Below are 14,572 nucleotides of genomic sequence, written 5' to 3' on the forward strand. Positions count from 1 at the left end.
GGCGCGCGGCTTCCGGGCCCTGCCGGGCTGTGTTCACTGCCGTACGGGTCCCCTGCCACCCGGCTCCAACTGCTAGGTGGGCGGCCGGCGGGCGGGCGGTCCTGTGGTCGTGCGCCGGCGGCCCGGCTCATCCTGTCGCCTTCCGGCCCTGTGCAGCCCGGGCTCGGCGCCATGTACGCCGTATACAAACAGGCGCATCCGCCCACCGGCCTCGAGTTCTCGATGTATTGCAACTTTTTTAACAACAGCGAGCGCAACCTCGTGGTGGCCGGGACCTCGCAGCTCTACGTGTACCGCCTCAACCGCGACGCCGAGGTAGGTAGGCCCGCTCCAGCCGCAGCGCCACGCGGCGAGGGGTGCCCGGTAGAGACAGAGGCAGGACAGACGGGCCCCGTGGTTGGTTGTGTCCAGAGCCTGTTCTCTTCGCTGCCGCGTTCCTCGACCTCTTCCCACTCCTGGCGGGCTCGGAGGCCTGCCCTGCGCGTCTCATTTGCTCTTTCGTTTTTTTAGCAATTACATGAACACCTGCTGTGTGCTAGGTGGTAGCGATGCAGTAGTGAACAAAACCTGCAAAAACTTGGGGCAGGAGGACACCCGCTGACCAAATGCACACGTGCGGACACACCTGTAGACACACTGCAGCCTTCAGAAGGGGCAGCTGAGGAAATGGAGGAGAGAATGAGTGATCAGAGGAGCCTCCTTTAGGCAGAGTAGGAGTTTGTTGGGGGAAGAACTTTCCTGGCAAAGAGAACAAGGCTGGGTGTAGGTGTGGGTCGGAGGTCGGTAAAGTGTGATGAACCCATCAGTAGAAGAGATACTTTGGTTGCCGGAGGTGTGAGGTTTGGTCCAGGGGGACTTCTTGCCAGAGGCGGCTTCTCATCTGTTCTTGAAGGGGGAGTAGGAGCCGGGAGTAAGAGCCAGGCGCAAGGATGGGGAGGGGGTAGGTTCCAGGCAGAAGGAAGGCCTGTGCGCAGGCCAGAAGTAACTGAGGGTGGGGAGGGGGTGAGGGGTTGTACTGGGGTGCAGAGTGGAGGTGGGGTGGGAGGGGTTGTCGTCCACGGTGCAGCAGGTGGACAGGGCCAGAGGGCAGCCAGGAGGACGCCGCCTTCCTGGGCACCTACCTCAGGACATGGGTGTTTGTTTTGTGTTAAACGTGTGTACTGCTGTACTAATTCACACGTGACAAAGCAAGCAAAATATAGAAGGATGTGAGAGCTTTGGGACTGAATACGTGTCGTTAAAAAATCTTAGTTTAAGCTTTTGCGATACAGCAGTTTTGAGGTCAGTGTTTGGCTTTTGTCAACATTTCAATCAAAACTGAAAAAGAAATTTTGCAAATAAATATATATGGTTCCGCACTGAACAGGAGGACCTTTGCTTACTAAATCTGAGACTGGTTTTCAGTCAACTTTCAGAGACAGACTGGAAGTTTTTTTTTTTTTTTTTTTTTTTTTTTTTTTTTTTTAATTTATTTATTTGTTTTAATTTTTGGCTGTGTTGGGTCTTCGTTTCTGTGCGAGGGCTTTCTCCAGTTGCGGCGAGCGGGGGCCACTCTTCATCGCGGTGCGCGGGCCTCTCACTGTCGCGGCCTCTCCCGTTGCGGAGCACAGGCTCCAGACGCGCAGGCTCAGTAGTTGTGGCTCACGGGCCTAGTTGCTCCGCGGCATGTGGGATCTTCCCAGACCAGGGCTCGAACCCGTGTCCCCTGCATTGGCAGGCAGACTCTCAACCACTGCGCCACCTGGGAAGCCCCAGACTGGAAGTTTTTACATTGTTACGTGTTTTACAGATGGGTTCACAGCATCTTGGGAGGGGTTGGTGAGCGCTGCCTCAGAGCACCGCCGCCGTGGTGGCGCTCTGGTTCTGGTTGGGGGGGCGGACCACACGCTGCCAGCACGTCACATGCTGGAGGCGAAAGTGCCTGCGCCCACCAACAGGATGGGATGGAGCCAGGCGTGGTCTAAAGCTCCCCTCCTTGGGCAGGTGAGATTTGAGTGGGTGAGGGGGATGGTGTGGGGAGAAGAGCTTCCAGGCAGAGCCGAAGGTCCCAGGGCAGTAGGGGCATGTGTTCCGGGACCAGCCCAGCGGCGGAGAGGGAGGGAGGAGTGAGCAGGTGAGAGCAGAGGGTCAGAGGGGTGACGGGCCGGGGTTGGGGCATTGGCACCGCAGCCTTCTGGGCCATTGTGGGAACTGAGTTGTGACTTGAGGCAGATGGGGAATTAAGGTTTGGGCAGAGGAGCGAGCTGACCGGACGGTGTCTCCCAGGGTCGCTGTGGCCGCTGTGTGGAGGAGCAGCGGGTGCTAGAGGTGGCAGGAGGCGCTTGGGTCAGGACGGACGGATGTGGGGATGTGCGGTGGGCAGGGGAGAGGAGCCCAGGGCGATGCCGAGGCTCTTCAGGGTCGAGGCTTTGCCTGGGTCGGAATTGCGGTCTGAGCACCTGCAGTGCAGAGTTGCCGGCACCTGAGAAGGGAGAAGGCTGCGGGGAGGGCGTGGGCACTGGGGTCAGGAGCTCATTTTGGACATCGTAGGAGTTACTTGTTGCTGCATCACAAGGTGCCCCAAAGCTCAGCAGCGTGAAACAGCGGGCACTGCCTCACGGGATCTCGGGTCGGGAAGCCGGGAGTGGCCCCGACAGGGTCTCTTGAGGCTGCAGTGAGACTTCGGCTGGGGTCGCCGTCCTCTGAAGGACCCACTGGGGTTGTGGTTTCTGCTTTCTTTCGAGTCGTCGGTTCCTCACCGTGCGGCCTCTCCACAGGGCTGCTCACCACACACAGCCCCCCCCAGGACGACTCAGCCCCCCGGGTTGGAAGCTGCTTGTCTTTTGTAACCTGATCTAGAAGTGGTCAGGGCCACGTGGACCTCCCAGTGCAGGGAGCTGCTGGGGCCACCACCGGCACTTCGAGGTGCTCACTCCACAGCCGGAGGCAATGTCCAGGAGGGGTTGGGGGCTGGAGCTGGAGGCGGGGTCTGCAGCCTGTGGGTGGTGTTTAGATGCGGTAGCAGCAGGTTGCGATCACCCCAGAGATGGCCCCTGGGGCGCCCCAGCATCAGGGGGTAGGAAGAAGAGAAGAAGCCGTGGACGAGTCGGGAGCCGCGTGGCCAGGGAGGTGGCAGCCAAGCCAGAGAGTGTTCTGGCGGTCGAGGGAGGGCAGCGTTTGGGGACCTGATGCTGGGTGCCATGTTTCTGAGCCTCAGGTGGGTCCTGAGGCCTGGAGGCCCCTGGTGACCCCGATGAGGAAGTCTGGTGGCAGGCAGGGGTGCGGGCCAGTGAGGCCAAGAGCTTGGTGCAGGAGGAGGGCCAGTACCAGTGGACCGAGACAGCTCCCTGGGAGAGGTTTGCGCAAAGGGAGGAGAAGAAATGGAGCAGGAACTGGTAGGAAGGGCAGGATTTTTTAAGGGGAGTGAGACGGCACATTTTGCTCCGAAGGGAAGGAGCCGCCTGTGCGGGGCCCCCGGCACAGCCCACTCTCAGCCCACCAAGATCCAAGGGAGCTTGCACGCCTCTGAAGGGCTGTAAACAATTCCACAGAAGATCCTTGACAGACCAGATGCAGCTGCAAAGCCTGAGTCAGATACTTGCTCCCCGGCCCTTCATAGGAAAGTTTGCCAACTCTTACACCAGAGAGTGGAGCGTGTGGCAGCCGGAGATGGAGTGCGGGCTGGGGTGGAGTCCTCGGGTGGGTGAGCGTGGTGGGGATCAGCCTAGGCACTGCTGCGGGACAGCCTGCCCTGGAGCTTCAGACGGCACTGTCACCAGGGTGGCACACACCTGTGGGCGGCCGGGAACTTGGATGGCACAGCAGGGACCGTGGGGACGCCTGGCCTCTGCTCTGTGAGGTCTGGGTCTTGTCTGGGTGACTTGAAGGGCATGTCTCTCCCCTTTCTCTCTACGTGGCTGGCTTGGTTTTCGTGGCAGGCGGCCTTGAGGTAGTTGAGCTTCTTACGTTGAGGGAAGCGGCCAGTCGTGGCCAGGGCCAGACCCTGGGGGCGCAGCGTCCCTTTTGTCACTGACTGTCCTTCAGAGCACCACCCCCAGCCCGGATTCAAGAGGGGGTGGTGAGCCCCCTCTGGAGGCTGTCTTCAGCCTGCCCCAAGGAATCAAGTGCAAGTGCAGGGGCTGCCGTGGTGACAGGAGGGAAGGAGAGAGTGGGGAGCAGATGGTGGGGCTGGGGCGTGTGCCTGGTCCCTCAGTCCTGGTGGAAGCAGACCCCCGGCAGCTGCGGGAGCGGCAGGTCTTGCTGCTTTGCAGGGCCGGGCAGCTGTGACCTCCGGGAGGAAAGAAAGTGAATAGCACTTTCTTGAAATTAAGGATAGTCTCAAGTAAATAGAAAATGTACCATGGATGGGAAGTCTCAATATTGTAGAGATGCCATACCCTCTCCAAATGAATCCAAAAATCGTGTCCTTTTTCTCGAAGTTGCCATAAGATTTCTTGTTAGATTTCATAATCTTGATTCTCAGATTTACATGGAAGAGCCAAAAATCAAGAATGTATAGTTTTATTTATTTTTAAGAATTTCTAAAAAAATTAATTTACATTTTATTTATTTATTTTTGGCCGTGTTGGGCCTTCGTTGCTGCGCGTGTGCTTTCTGTGGTTGTGGCGAGCGGGGGCTACTCTTTGTTGCGGTGTGCGGGCTTCTCATTGTGGTGGCTTCTCTCGTTGCGGAGCACGGGCTCTAGGCACACAGGCTTCAGTAGTTGTGGCGCACGGGCTCAGTAGTTGTGGCTCGTGGGCTCTAGAGCACAGGCTCAGTAGTTGTGGCGCACGGGCTTGGTTGCTCCGCGGCATGTGGGATCTTCCCGGCCCAGGGCTTGACCCTGTGTCCCCTGCACTGGCTGGCGGACTCCCAACCACTGCGCCACCAGGGAAGCCCGCATTATTTTCTAATTAGCTACCTTTGAGGCCACAACGGGTCTCTGTGGTTTATTACAATCTGGCTCCACAGAGCTTCCCCAAACAGCACAGAGTCCTTGTAACCCTTTATCCTCTTGACCCCCGCGCTTTGTCCTGTTGTTGCAGGTTTTGCTCCTGCATCGGTTAGAAGCTCTGCAGGACATGACTGTTGTTGTTAGCACTTCGGTGTCACATAATTTCAGACCCAGAAAAGTTGCAAAAGCACAAAGATTTCCTGTGGACGCTCACCCAGAGTCCCGAAGGTGAACATTGTGCCGTATGTCTGTCTCTTTTTCCTGGACCTGGAGGAGAAGTTGCAGGCAGGGACCCCTTGGCTCCTGGAGGTCAGCGTGTCGCGTGCGCTCAGACAGTACCAAAGTCTCTGCAGAACCACGGGCCAGTGGTCTGAACCAGGACGCTGGTGCTGGTGTAGTTCAGGCCTGGTCACATCTGGCCAGCGTGTCCTGTGGTGCTCCTTGGTGCAGTCGCTGGGTGCTGGTGTAGGTGGCTTGGTGGGGTGAGCAGCCTGTCAGCTTTCCCACTGGGATGTTGGGACTTTGAGGCCATCAGTGCCGTCTTACTGCTCACACCTTCCTCTTCCAGTTTCAGCAGCAGCGATGGTGTCTGTCAGCATTCGTGGTGATGGGGACAGCACGGTGGTGCTTCTCCTGACCCCGCCCTCTCTGCTGCCTTCTTGGTGGGCTTTCCTTTCTCCCCGTACTCATTCCTTTCTTTATAACACCACAGGCTCATGGATTCTTATTCTATTCAGTAGGTTGTAGTCTTTTTTTATCCTCTGGGGTCTTCAACCTGAAGACCTTCCATTAGTAATCCTTGAAGAGTGTTTCTGCTGTCAGTGAACTTGTTCCACTTTTGTTTGTCTGAAAATGTTTTTATTTCAACTTCCCTTTTGAGGGATATTTTCATTGGGTTTAGAATTCTAGGTTGACTTCTTTCTTTCATCCCTTTAAAGCACTGGCTTCTGTAGTTTCTGTTGAGAATCAGTTTGTTTTTTAAATTATTTGTTTATTTGTTTATTTATTTTGGCTGCACTGGGTCTTACTTGCGGCACGTGGGATCTTCGTTGCGGCATGCGGGCTTCTTAGTTGTGGCATGCGTGTGGGACCTTAGTTCCCCGACCAGGGATCGAACCAGGGCCCCCTGCATTGGGAGTGCGGGGTCTTAACCACTGGACCGCCAGGGAAGTCCCTGAATATCAGTTTTTATGAAGGTGCTGTCTCTTTTTGCCCCTGACCGCTTTTATGATACTTGTCTTTGTCTTTGGCTCCCGACCTCTCAGCTGCGATGTGCTTCTTTGTACTCACCCTGCTTCGGGACTTGCTGGCTGACCTTGAATCTGTAGGCCGATGCTTCTTGTTGGGATATTTTTGGTCATTTCTTCAGTTATGGGTTCTGTCCTTTTCCTCCCTCCGTCCTTCTGTGTCGCCAGTGGTGTGTTAGACAATTTGATTATGTCCCTACGTCTCTTAAAATGGATTTACATTTTCACTCTGTGTCTTGCGTCTGTACAGAATTGCAGTTGGTCTCTGTGTCTTGACCTTGTGTCTGGCGAGGGGAGAGGGTGTCCTGGCCTAGTCCTCATCTGAAGGGCGACTTTCACATTGTAGTTCACGTGCGACACTTGTTATAGATTTACTGTGGATGACCTTTATTTGATTAAGGAAGTTGTATTCTTGGGTTAGTAAGAATTTCTATCATGAATGGGTCTAAATTTTATTAAATGTATTTCATATCCATTGAAAACAATACATGATTTTCCTCCTTAATTTTGAGACTTTGGTAGATTGTAGCGATGGGCATTTTTGTGGTAAACTGACTTTGCATGCCTGGAATAGCAGCTTGGTTGTGGTGTAGTATCCTTTCAAATGTCGCCAGGCTCACTTGCAGACACCCTCCTGCCCTGGGGAAGGTAGTCGGTAGGACACAGATGGGGCGAGGGCCATAGCCCCGTGTTGGGGTCACCGTCACGCCCAGTTCGGGCTCAGGGGTGCGCCCGGCATGTCAGCAGAGGTGGGGTTCCTTCTTCATAGCAATCACGTGTCATTGGCAGCTGGTGGCAGCCATGGCCGGGCCCAGGGTGAGTCTGGGGTGGTTTGGGGGTGCACAGAGAGTGCTGTCCATCCTTTGACCCTGAGCGTCCCGTGTCGGGACGGCTGCTGGGGAAGCTGGGTGGGGAGCTTCCTGAGGAGGAGCCCTGGGGTGGGCTGGGGACCCCAGATGCCAGTGTGAGTCTGTGGGCACGGCCGTCTCCAGCAGCGTCTGGTCGTGAGCCCCGTGGGACTCCTGGCTGCAGGGCCGGCCTTGGGTGGTCTTCTCCTGTCCCTCCATGAGGTGCGCCCCTCACTGCCCTCCCTCCTTCTCCCTCCTACAGGTGCCAACCAAGAATGACAGGAGCGCGGGTGAGTGAGCGCAGGGTGGCTGCCTGGCCGTGCACCTGGGGGTTGGCGGCCGGGGCACGGGGCCCAGATCCCTACCCACTGGCTCTCCGCAGAGGGGAAGGCGCACCGGGAGCACCGGGAAAAGCTGGAGCTGGTGGCTTCCTTCTCTTTCTTCGGCAACGTCATGTCCATGGCCAGCGTGCAGCTGGCGGGCGCCAAGAGGGATGCCCTGCTCCTGAGCTTCAAGGATGCCAAGGTGGGAGTGGGAAGTGGGGGTGGGGGGGCGGGGGAGGGGCAGGCGGGAGCGGGGCGGGGCGGTGGGGCTGCGGTGGGCGGGCCCAGTGCTGACCTGCCGCCCCCAGCTGTCGGTGGTGGAATACGACCCGGGCACCCACGACCTCAAGACCCTGTCTCTGCACTACTTTGAGGAGCCTGAGCTGCGGGTAGGCCTAGCCCCGCCCCCTGTCCCGCCCCCTGCCTCCCCGTAGGGTCCCCTGCCAGGGCCTGCCTGATGCCCCTCCCCCGCAGGACGGCTTCGTGCAGAACGTGCACACGCCGCGGGTGCGCGTGGACCCCGACGGGCGCTGCGCGGCCATGCTCATCTACGGCACGCGGCTGGTGGTCCTGCCCTTCCGCAGGGAGAGCCTGGCCGAGGAGCACGAGGGGCTCGTGGGTGAGGGGTGAGTGCCCGGGCAGGGGAGGGGAGGCACTGCCGAGCCCGGGTTCCCCTCCCCGTGCCCCTCCCCAGCTGAAGCCCTTTGCCCCCAGGCAGAGGTCCAGCTTCCTGCCCAGCTACATCATTGACGTGAGGGCCCTGGACGAGAAGCTTCTCAACATTGTCGACCTGCAGTTCCTGCACGGCTACTACGAGCCCACCCTGCTCATCCTGTTTGAGCCCAACCAGACCTGGCCTGGGTGAGGCCCTGCGCTGCTGTGGCCATGGCTGTGGCCCTGACCCGGAGAGAGGCCCGCCCCGGGGGAGGGAGGGAGGGAGGGGCCGGGCGAGTCTCAGTGGCGCGGGACTGGGGACTGACGTGCTGTGACTGGCCCCCTGGCCGACCCGCTGTCGTGGTCCTAGGCGGGTGGCTGTGCGGCAGGACACGTGCTCCATCGTGGCCATTTCGCTGAACATCACGCAGAAGGTCCACCCCGTCATCTGGTCCCTCACCAGCCTGCCTTTTGACTGCACCCAGGCCCTTGCCGTGCCCAAGCCCATAGGTGAGGTGGGGCTGCTTGGAGGGGGTGGGTACGGAGGGCACTGGGCCCCACCCACCAGCGTGTCCACCTCCAGGCGGGGTGGTGGTCTTTGCTGTCAACTCGCTGCTATACCTGAACCAGAGCGTCCCCCCCTACGGCGTGGCCCTCAACAGCCTCACCACCGGCACCACTGCCTTCCCCCTGCGTGAGTGTCAGGGTGACGGGGCCGAGGGGCGGGGGCGGGGGGAGGGGCGGGTGGCTGCTGGGTCCGGCTGACTCCCCACCACAGGCACCCAGGAGGGCGTGCGGATCACCCTGGACTGTGCCCAGGCAGCCTTCATCTCCTACGACAAGATGGTCATCTCCCTCAAGGGCGGCGAGATGTGAGTCTCCCCCTCCAGGGAGCCCCGAACTCTCCGGCGGGTGGTGTGGTCCCCCCGCGCCAGCTCAGCGTGCCCCTCCCGGCAGCTACGTGCTGACGCTCATCACGGACGGCATGCGCAGCGTCCGCGCCTTCCACTTCGACAAGGCCGCCGCCAGCGTCCTCACCACGAGCGTGAGTGGGGTCTCGGGGGGCGGCCCCGGGTCCGGGCTGGGCCCCGCCCTCACCCCCGTCCTGCCTTCAGATGGTCACCATGGAGCCCGGATATCTGTTCCTTGGCTCTCGCCTGGGCAACTCCCTGCTCCTCAAGTACACGGAAAAGCTGCAGGAGCCCCCGGCCGGCACCGCCCGAGAGGTTGCCGACAAGGTGGGTGCGGGGCCTGTGGGACGCTGCCCTCCCGTGCGGGGCGGCCTCGGGGGGCTGCTCACCGCCCCACCTGCCTCACAGGAGGAGCCGCCCTCCAAGAAGAAGCGCGTGGACGCCACAGCCGGCTGGTCAGGTGAGGGCCGTCAGGTGAGGGCCGAGGGCGGGGGCTGGACTGGGCAGCCAGGTGGGCTCAGGTGGCCTTTCCGCATGCTGTAGGGGGCAAGTCAGCGCCGCAGGACGAGGTGGACGAGATCGAGGTGTACGGCAGCGAGGCCCAGTCCGGCACGCAGCTGGCCACTTATTCCTTTGAGGTGAGGCTGGGCGTAGGGGGGTCGCCGCCCGCCTGCCCTCCTGCCCTCCTCCCCGCCTGCCCTCGTGCCCGCCTGCCCGCCTGCCCTCCTCCCCGCCTGCCCTCGTGCCCGCCTGCCCGCATGACCACTGCTGTGCCCGCAGGTGTGTGACAGCATCCTCAACATCGGACCCTGTGCCAACGCCGCCATGGGCGAGCCCGCCTTCCTCTCTGAAGAGGTGCCCGGTCGGGGGCGAGGTGGCGGGGGGCAGGTTGCACAGCAGGGAGGTGCCGTCCTCACCCCCCTGCCCCCCATGCAGTTTCAGAACAGTCCCGAGCCAGACCTGGAGATCGTGGTGTGCTCCGGCTACGGGAAGAACGGGGCCCTGTCGGTGCTGCAGGTGTGTGGGGGGCAGGGGTGGCGCCTCCTGGCGGGGCCCGGGTGCGCTTGCTGATACCCCTCGTGTCCTTCCAGAAGAGCATCCGGCCCCAGGTGGTGACCACCTTTGAGCTTCCTGGCTGCTATGACATGTGGACAGTCATTGCTCCTGTGCGTAAGGAGCAGGTAGGTGCGCCCCAGGTTGGCGAGGCCTGGGCGGTGCGGGGGCGCAGTGCTGCTGCCCACCTGGCCCGTGTGTGGGTGGCCCGGAGGCCGCCGGTCCCAGCACCGGGCTCTGCCGTGCAGCTCAGGCGGGCTTGGCCACGGGCTTGCTCTGGCTCGGCGCTCCAAGCACCTGGGGCTGGGCAGTGGGATTCCTGCTCTCCTTCTGCCTTCACAGGAGGAGACCACTAAGGGGGAGGGGGCGGAGCAGGAGCCCAGCGCCCCCGAAGCAGATGACGATGGGCGGAGACACGGGTTCCTTATCCTGAGCCGGGAAGACTCCACCATGGTGATGGGGCCCGCCTGGCAGCCTGGGGCGGGGGGGCCGCTGGTGGGGGGCGCACCTCACCCACCGTCACCCACCGTCACCCACAGATCCTACAGACGGGGCAGGAGATCATGGAGCTGGACACCAGCGGCTTCGCCACGCAGGGCCCCACAGTCTTTGCTGGCAACATCGGGGACAATCGCTACATCGTGCAAGTGTCGCCACTCGGCATCCGCCTGTTGGAAGGAGGTGGGCCGGGCCACGCGGGCAGGCGGGATGGGGTCCAGGGCTAGTGCGTGCCAACTGTCCTTTGCTGACCAGCCTGTGTCCGCAGTGAACCAGCTGCACTTCATCCCCGTGGACCTGGGCTCCCCCATCGTGCAGTGCGCCGTGGCCGACCCCTACGTGGTCATCATGAGTGCTGAGGGCCACATCACCATGTTCCTGCTCAAGAGTGACTCGTATGGGGGCCGCCACCACCGCCTGGCGCTGCACAAGCCCCCGCTGCACCACGTAGGCTCCCTCCTCCGTTCCTGGGGCCTGCTGACCCCCCCCCGCCCCCCCCACTGAGCCCCCCTATCCCCGCAGCAGTCCAAGGTGATTACGCTCTGCGTGTACCGGGACGTCAGCGGCATGTTCACCACCGAGAGCCGCCTGGGCGGGGCCCGCGACGAGATGGGCGGCCGCAGCAGCTCAGAGGCCGAGTGCCAGGGCTCAGAGACCAGGTGTGTGCGGGGCTGGGCTGCAGGCTGGGACCGGGTCCCTGGGGCAGACTGCCTGTGACTGACGTGTCTGCTGGCCCCCAGCCCCACGGTGGACGACGAGGAGGAGATGCTTTACGGGGACTCGGGCTCCCTCTTCAGCCCCAGCAAGGAGGAGGCCCGCAGGAGCAGCCAGCCCCCCGCCGACCGGGACCCCACCCCCTTCCGGGCTGAGCCCACCCACTGGTGCCTGCTGGTGCGGGAGAATGGAACCATGGAGGTGGGTGGCGCCCCGTGTCCAGCGTGGCCCCCGTCCCCCGCTTGTGCCCCGCCCCGCCCGGCTAACTGCCGCTGTCCCCGCAGATCTACCAGCTCCCCGACTGGCGGCTGGTGTTCCTGGTGAAGAACTTCCCTGTGGGGCAGCGGGTCCTGGTGGACAGCTCCTTTGGTCAGCCCACCACCCAGGGCGAGGCCCGGAAGGAGGAGGCCACGCGCCAGGGCGAGCTGCCCCTCGTCAAGGAGGTGCTGCTGGTGGCGCTGGGGAGCCGCCAGCGCAGGCCCTACTTGCTGGTGAGTGTGGCCCTGCCCGCCCCTGGGCTCTGCACAGCCCCCGCCCCCTGACGCCCCACATGCCCCCAGGTGCACGTGGACCAGGAGCTGCTCGTTTATGAGGCCTTCCCCCACGACTCACAGCTCGGGCAGGGGAACCTCAAAGTTCGCTTCAAGAAGGTGCAGTGTCTGGGCCGTGCTGGGTGTGGGGAGGGTGTGGGGCGGGGGCGGGGGCGGGACCTCACAGCAGCAGTGCCCCCCCAGGTCCCGCACGGCATCAACTTCCGAGAGAAGAAGCCAAAGCCGTCCAAGAAGAAGGCAGAAGGTGGCAGCGCTGAGGAGGGCGCTGGGGCCCGAGGCCGTGTGGCGCGGTTCCGCTACTTTGAGGACATTTATGGCTACTCTGGGGTAGGCTGGCGGCTCCAAGGGAGCCTGGGCTGGGGCCGACAGGGCTCCAGCCCCAGCAGCCTCCTCATGCTGCCTGCCCCCAGGTGTTCATCTGCGGCCCCTCGCCCCACTGGCTCCTGGTGACTGGCCGGGGGGCCCTGCGGCTGCACCCCATGGGCATCGATGGCCCCATTGACTCCTTCGCCCCATTCCACAACGTCAACTGCCCCCGCGGCTTCCTGTACTTCAACAGACAGGTAGGGAGGCCCCATGCGGCCCAGCCTGGCTCTCTGACACTCGCCGATGCTGCCCAAGCAGGACCAGGTGCTGGGGCCCCAGAAAAGAGGCCCTCAGTGGCTCGGGATGGGGGCACCCTGGAATGGAGAGTCAGGGGGTGTCCAGAGGGTGGTGGGAGCCAAGGCCGAGTTGGGGAAGTTGGGACTGGAGGCTGTGGCCCACAAGGGCACCCGCCTGGGCAACCAGGGTCCAGTCACTGCTCTGCTGGCTTGGACCCCAGCTCTGCCCCTTAGAAGCTGTGTGACTGGGTGAGATGCTCACCCTCTCTGAACCTGAGTTTCCTCACCTGTCACCAAGGTGTCAGCACTCCGAGGACTCAGTGATGGTGACGTGGTAGGTGCTCTGTAGGTGCTGGCGCGCTTACAACCGTGGGCGGAGGAAACCGGCTCAGGGCCCCGGCGGGGCAGCCGTGCTTGTTTGTGCAGACCCTGGCGTGGCCTGTGTGTGTGCCGCCCACCCTTTGCCTGCGGCCTCCAGCACCCCCTGAGCCTGGCTCCTCCCTTGTCCCGGCCCAGGCCACAACTGTGGCCAGTGTCCCAGCCCTGGGTGAGCTTGGCTGAAGGGATGGGAAGCCCATGAAGCACAGGACAGTGGGCCATGGTCTCTTCAAGGCCTTGCCTGGACGCTGCGGTCCCTCGCCACCCATTCCAGCAGAGCTGAGGGCTGACCCAAGGGAGCCCTTGGAGGCCTGGGTTCATCGGCTTGGCCTTTGGGGTGTGCCAGCCCTCGCTAACCCCCTGCCCCACCCAGGGCGAGCTGAGGATCAGTGTCTTGCCTGCCTACTTGTCCTACGATGCCCCGTGGCCTGTCAGGAAGATCCCGCTGCGCTGCACGGCCCACTATGTGGCTTACCATGTGGAGTCCAAGGTCTGACACCGCCCCCCGCCCCACCACGCCAGGGACCTTTGGGGCCTGGGGGCCCGGCCTCTGGCATGTGACACCCTCCACCCGCCCCCCCAGGTGTATGCTGTTGCCACCAGCACCAACACGCCGTGCACCCGCATCCCGCGCATGACGGGCGAGGAGAAGGAGTTTGAGACCATTGAGAGAGGTGCGAGGTGCCCCAGGCTGGGCCCGTTCTCGGGGCCACCCTCCCTGACTGTCACCCCTTTGTCCGTGCAGATGACCGTTACATCCACCCTCAGCAGGAGGCCTTCTCCATCCAGCTCATCTCTCCGGTCAGCTGGGAGGCCATCCCCAACGCCAGGTGAGGCTGGGCCCAGGTCGGGGCTGGTGGCTGGCCTGGGCTGGTGGCCTGACCTGGGCTGGTGGCCTGACCTGGGCTGGTGCAGGATTGAGCTGGAGGAGTGGGAGCACGTGACCTGCATGAAGACGGTGTCACTGCGCAGTGAGGAAACCGTGTCGGGCCTCAAGGGCTATGTAGCCGCTGGGACCTGCCTCATGCAAGGGGAGGAGGTCACGTGCCGAGGGCGGGTAAGTGGCCGGCAGGGGGTGGGAGGCAGGCAGTGCCCAGTGGCCTGCACGCATCCTCTGTGAATCACCCCCCTGACAGATCCCGCCTTCCCTGACAGATCCTGATCATGGACGTGATCGAGGTGGTGCCCGAGCCCGGCCAGCCCCTGACCAAGAACAAGTTCAAGGTCTTGTACGAGAAGGAGCAGAAGGGGCCCGTGACCGCCTTGTGCCACTGCAATGGCCACCTGGTGTCAGCCATCGGCCAGAAGGTGTGCCCCTCTCCGCCCACCCCAGCGCCCACCACTCACTGCCCACCACTCACCGCCCACCCCTCCCACCCCCCAGATCTTCCTGTGGAGCCTGCGGGCCAGCGAGCTGACAGGCATGGCCTTCATCGACACACAACTCTACATCCACCAGATGATCAGCGTCAAGAACTTCATCCTGGCCGCGGACGTCATGAAGAGCATCTCGCTGCTGCGCTACCAGGAGGAGAGCAAGACGCTGAGCCTTGTGTCCCGGGTACTGAGGGGCTGGGCTGCACAGCAGGTGGGTGGGTGCTGCCCCAGGCCCACCCTGACGTCCGTTCCCCCCCCCTCCCCTCCCCTCCCCTCCCGTCCTCAGGACGCCAAGCCCCTGGAAGTGTACAGCGTGGACTTCATGGTGGACAACGCCCAGCTGGGCTTCCTGGGTGAGCGCGGGGGCTGGGGTCCCTGGGACCTCGCTGGGGCTGGGGCTGGGGCTGACCGTGGGCTCTGTTCCCTAGTGTCCGACCGTGACCGCAACCTCATGGTCTACATGTACCTGCCAGAGGGTGAGTG

General features: G+C 62.3%; 1 protein-coding gene across 2 annotated transcripts in view; it reads left to right on the top strand.

Annotated features, from left to right (window-relative positions):
• CPSF1 (cleavage and polyadenylation specific factor 1) overlaps positions 1 to 14,572 on the top strand; it is a 15,426-nt gene continuing 854 nt past the window's right edge. The window contains exons 1-33 of one of the 2 annotated variants that reach the window (XM_036830201.1): positions 1 to 315; positions 7,291 to 7,318; positions 7,411 to 7,553; positions 7,660 to 7,740; positions 7,826 to 7,977; positions 8,066 to 8,212; positions 8,376 to 8,515; positions 8,589 to 8,699; positions 8,784 to 8,877; positions 8,963 to 9,050; positions 9,121 to 9,243; positions 9,325 to 9,376; positions 9,460 to 9,554; positions 9,697 to 9,771; positions 9,853 to 9,933; positions 10,008 to 10,097; positions 10,312 to 10,422; positions 10,509 to 10,650; positions 10,736 to 10,914; positions 10,990 to 11,126; positions 11,208 to 11,382; positions 11,466 to 11,672; positions 11,742 to 11,831; positions 11,916 to 12,059; positions 12,143 to 12,295; positions 13,086 to 13,202; positions 13,296 to 13,386; positions 13,458 to 13,542; positions 13,628 to 13,769; positions 13,868 to 14,020; positions 14,097 to 14,273; positions 14,376 to 14,442; positions 14,518 to 14,565. In XM_036830201.1, the coding sequence (XP_036686096.1) occupies positions 172 to 315; positions 7,291 to 7,318; positions 7,411 to 7,553; positions 7,660 to 7,740; positions 7,826 to 7,977; positions 8,066 to 8,212; positions 8,376 to 8,515; positions 8,589 to 8,699; positions 8,784 to 8,877; positions 8,963 to 9,050; positions 9,121 to 9,243; positions 9,325 to 9,376; positions 9,460 to 9,554; positions 9,697 to 9,771; positions 9,853 to 9,933; positions 10,008 to 10,097; positions 10,312 to 10,422; positions 10,509 to 10,650; positions 10,736 to 10,914; positions 10,990 to 11,126; positions 11,208 to 11,382; positions 11,466 to 11,672; positions 11,742 to 11,831; positions 11,916 to 12,059; positions 12,143 to 12,295; positions 13,086 to 13,202; positions 13,296 to 13,386; positions 13,458 to 13,542; positions 13,628 to 13,769; positions 13,868 to 14,020; positions 14,097 to 14,273; positions 14,376 to 14,442; positions 14,518 to 14,565 (3,862 nt within the window). In that variant the 5' untranslated portion in view covers positions 1 to 171. The remainder of the gene's footprint in view (positions 316 to 7,290; positions 7,319 to 7,410; positions 7,554 to 7,659; positions 7,741 to 7,825; positions 7,978 to 8,065; positions 8,213 to 8,375; positions 8,516 to 8,588; positions 8,700 to 8,783; positions 8,878 to 8,962; positions 9,051 to 9,120; positions 9,244 to 9,324; positions 9,377 to 9,459; positions 9,555 to 9,696; positions 9,772 to 9,852; positions 9,934 to 10,007; positions 10,098 to 10,311; positions 10,423 to 10,508; positions 10,651 to 10,735; positions 10,915 to 10,989; positions 11,127 to 11,207; positions 11,383 to 11,465; positions 11,673 to 11,741; positions 11,832 to 11,915; positions 12,060 to 12,142; positions 12,296 to 13,085; positions 13,203 to 13,295; positions 13,387 to 13,457; positions 13,543 to 13,627; positions 13,770 to 13,867; positions 14,021 to 14,096; positions 14,274 to 14,375; positions 14,443 to 14,517; positions 14,566 to 14,572) is intronic. The other variant, XM_036830200.1, reaches the window with a different exon arrangement.

Source organism: Balaenoptera musculus, chromosome 17 (genome assembly GCF_009873245.2).
Source record: "Balaenoptera musculus isolate JJ_BM4_2016_0621 chromosome 17, mBalMus1.pri.v3, whole genome shotgun sequence".
Classification (NCBI taxonomy): domain Eukaryota; kingdom Metazoa; phylum Chordata; class Mammalia; order Artiodactyla; family Balaenopteridae; genus Balaenoptera; species Balaenoptera musculus.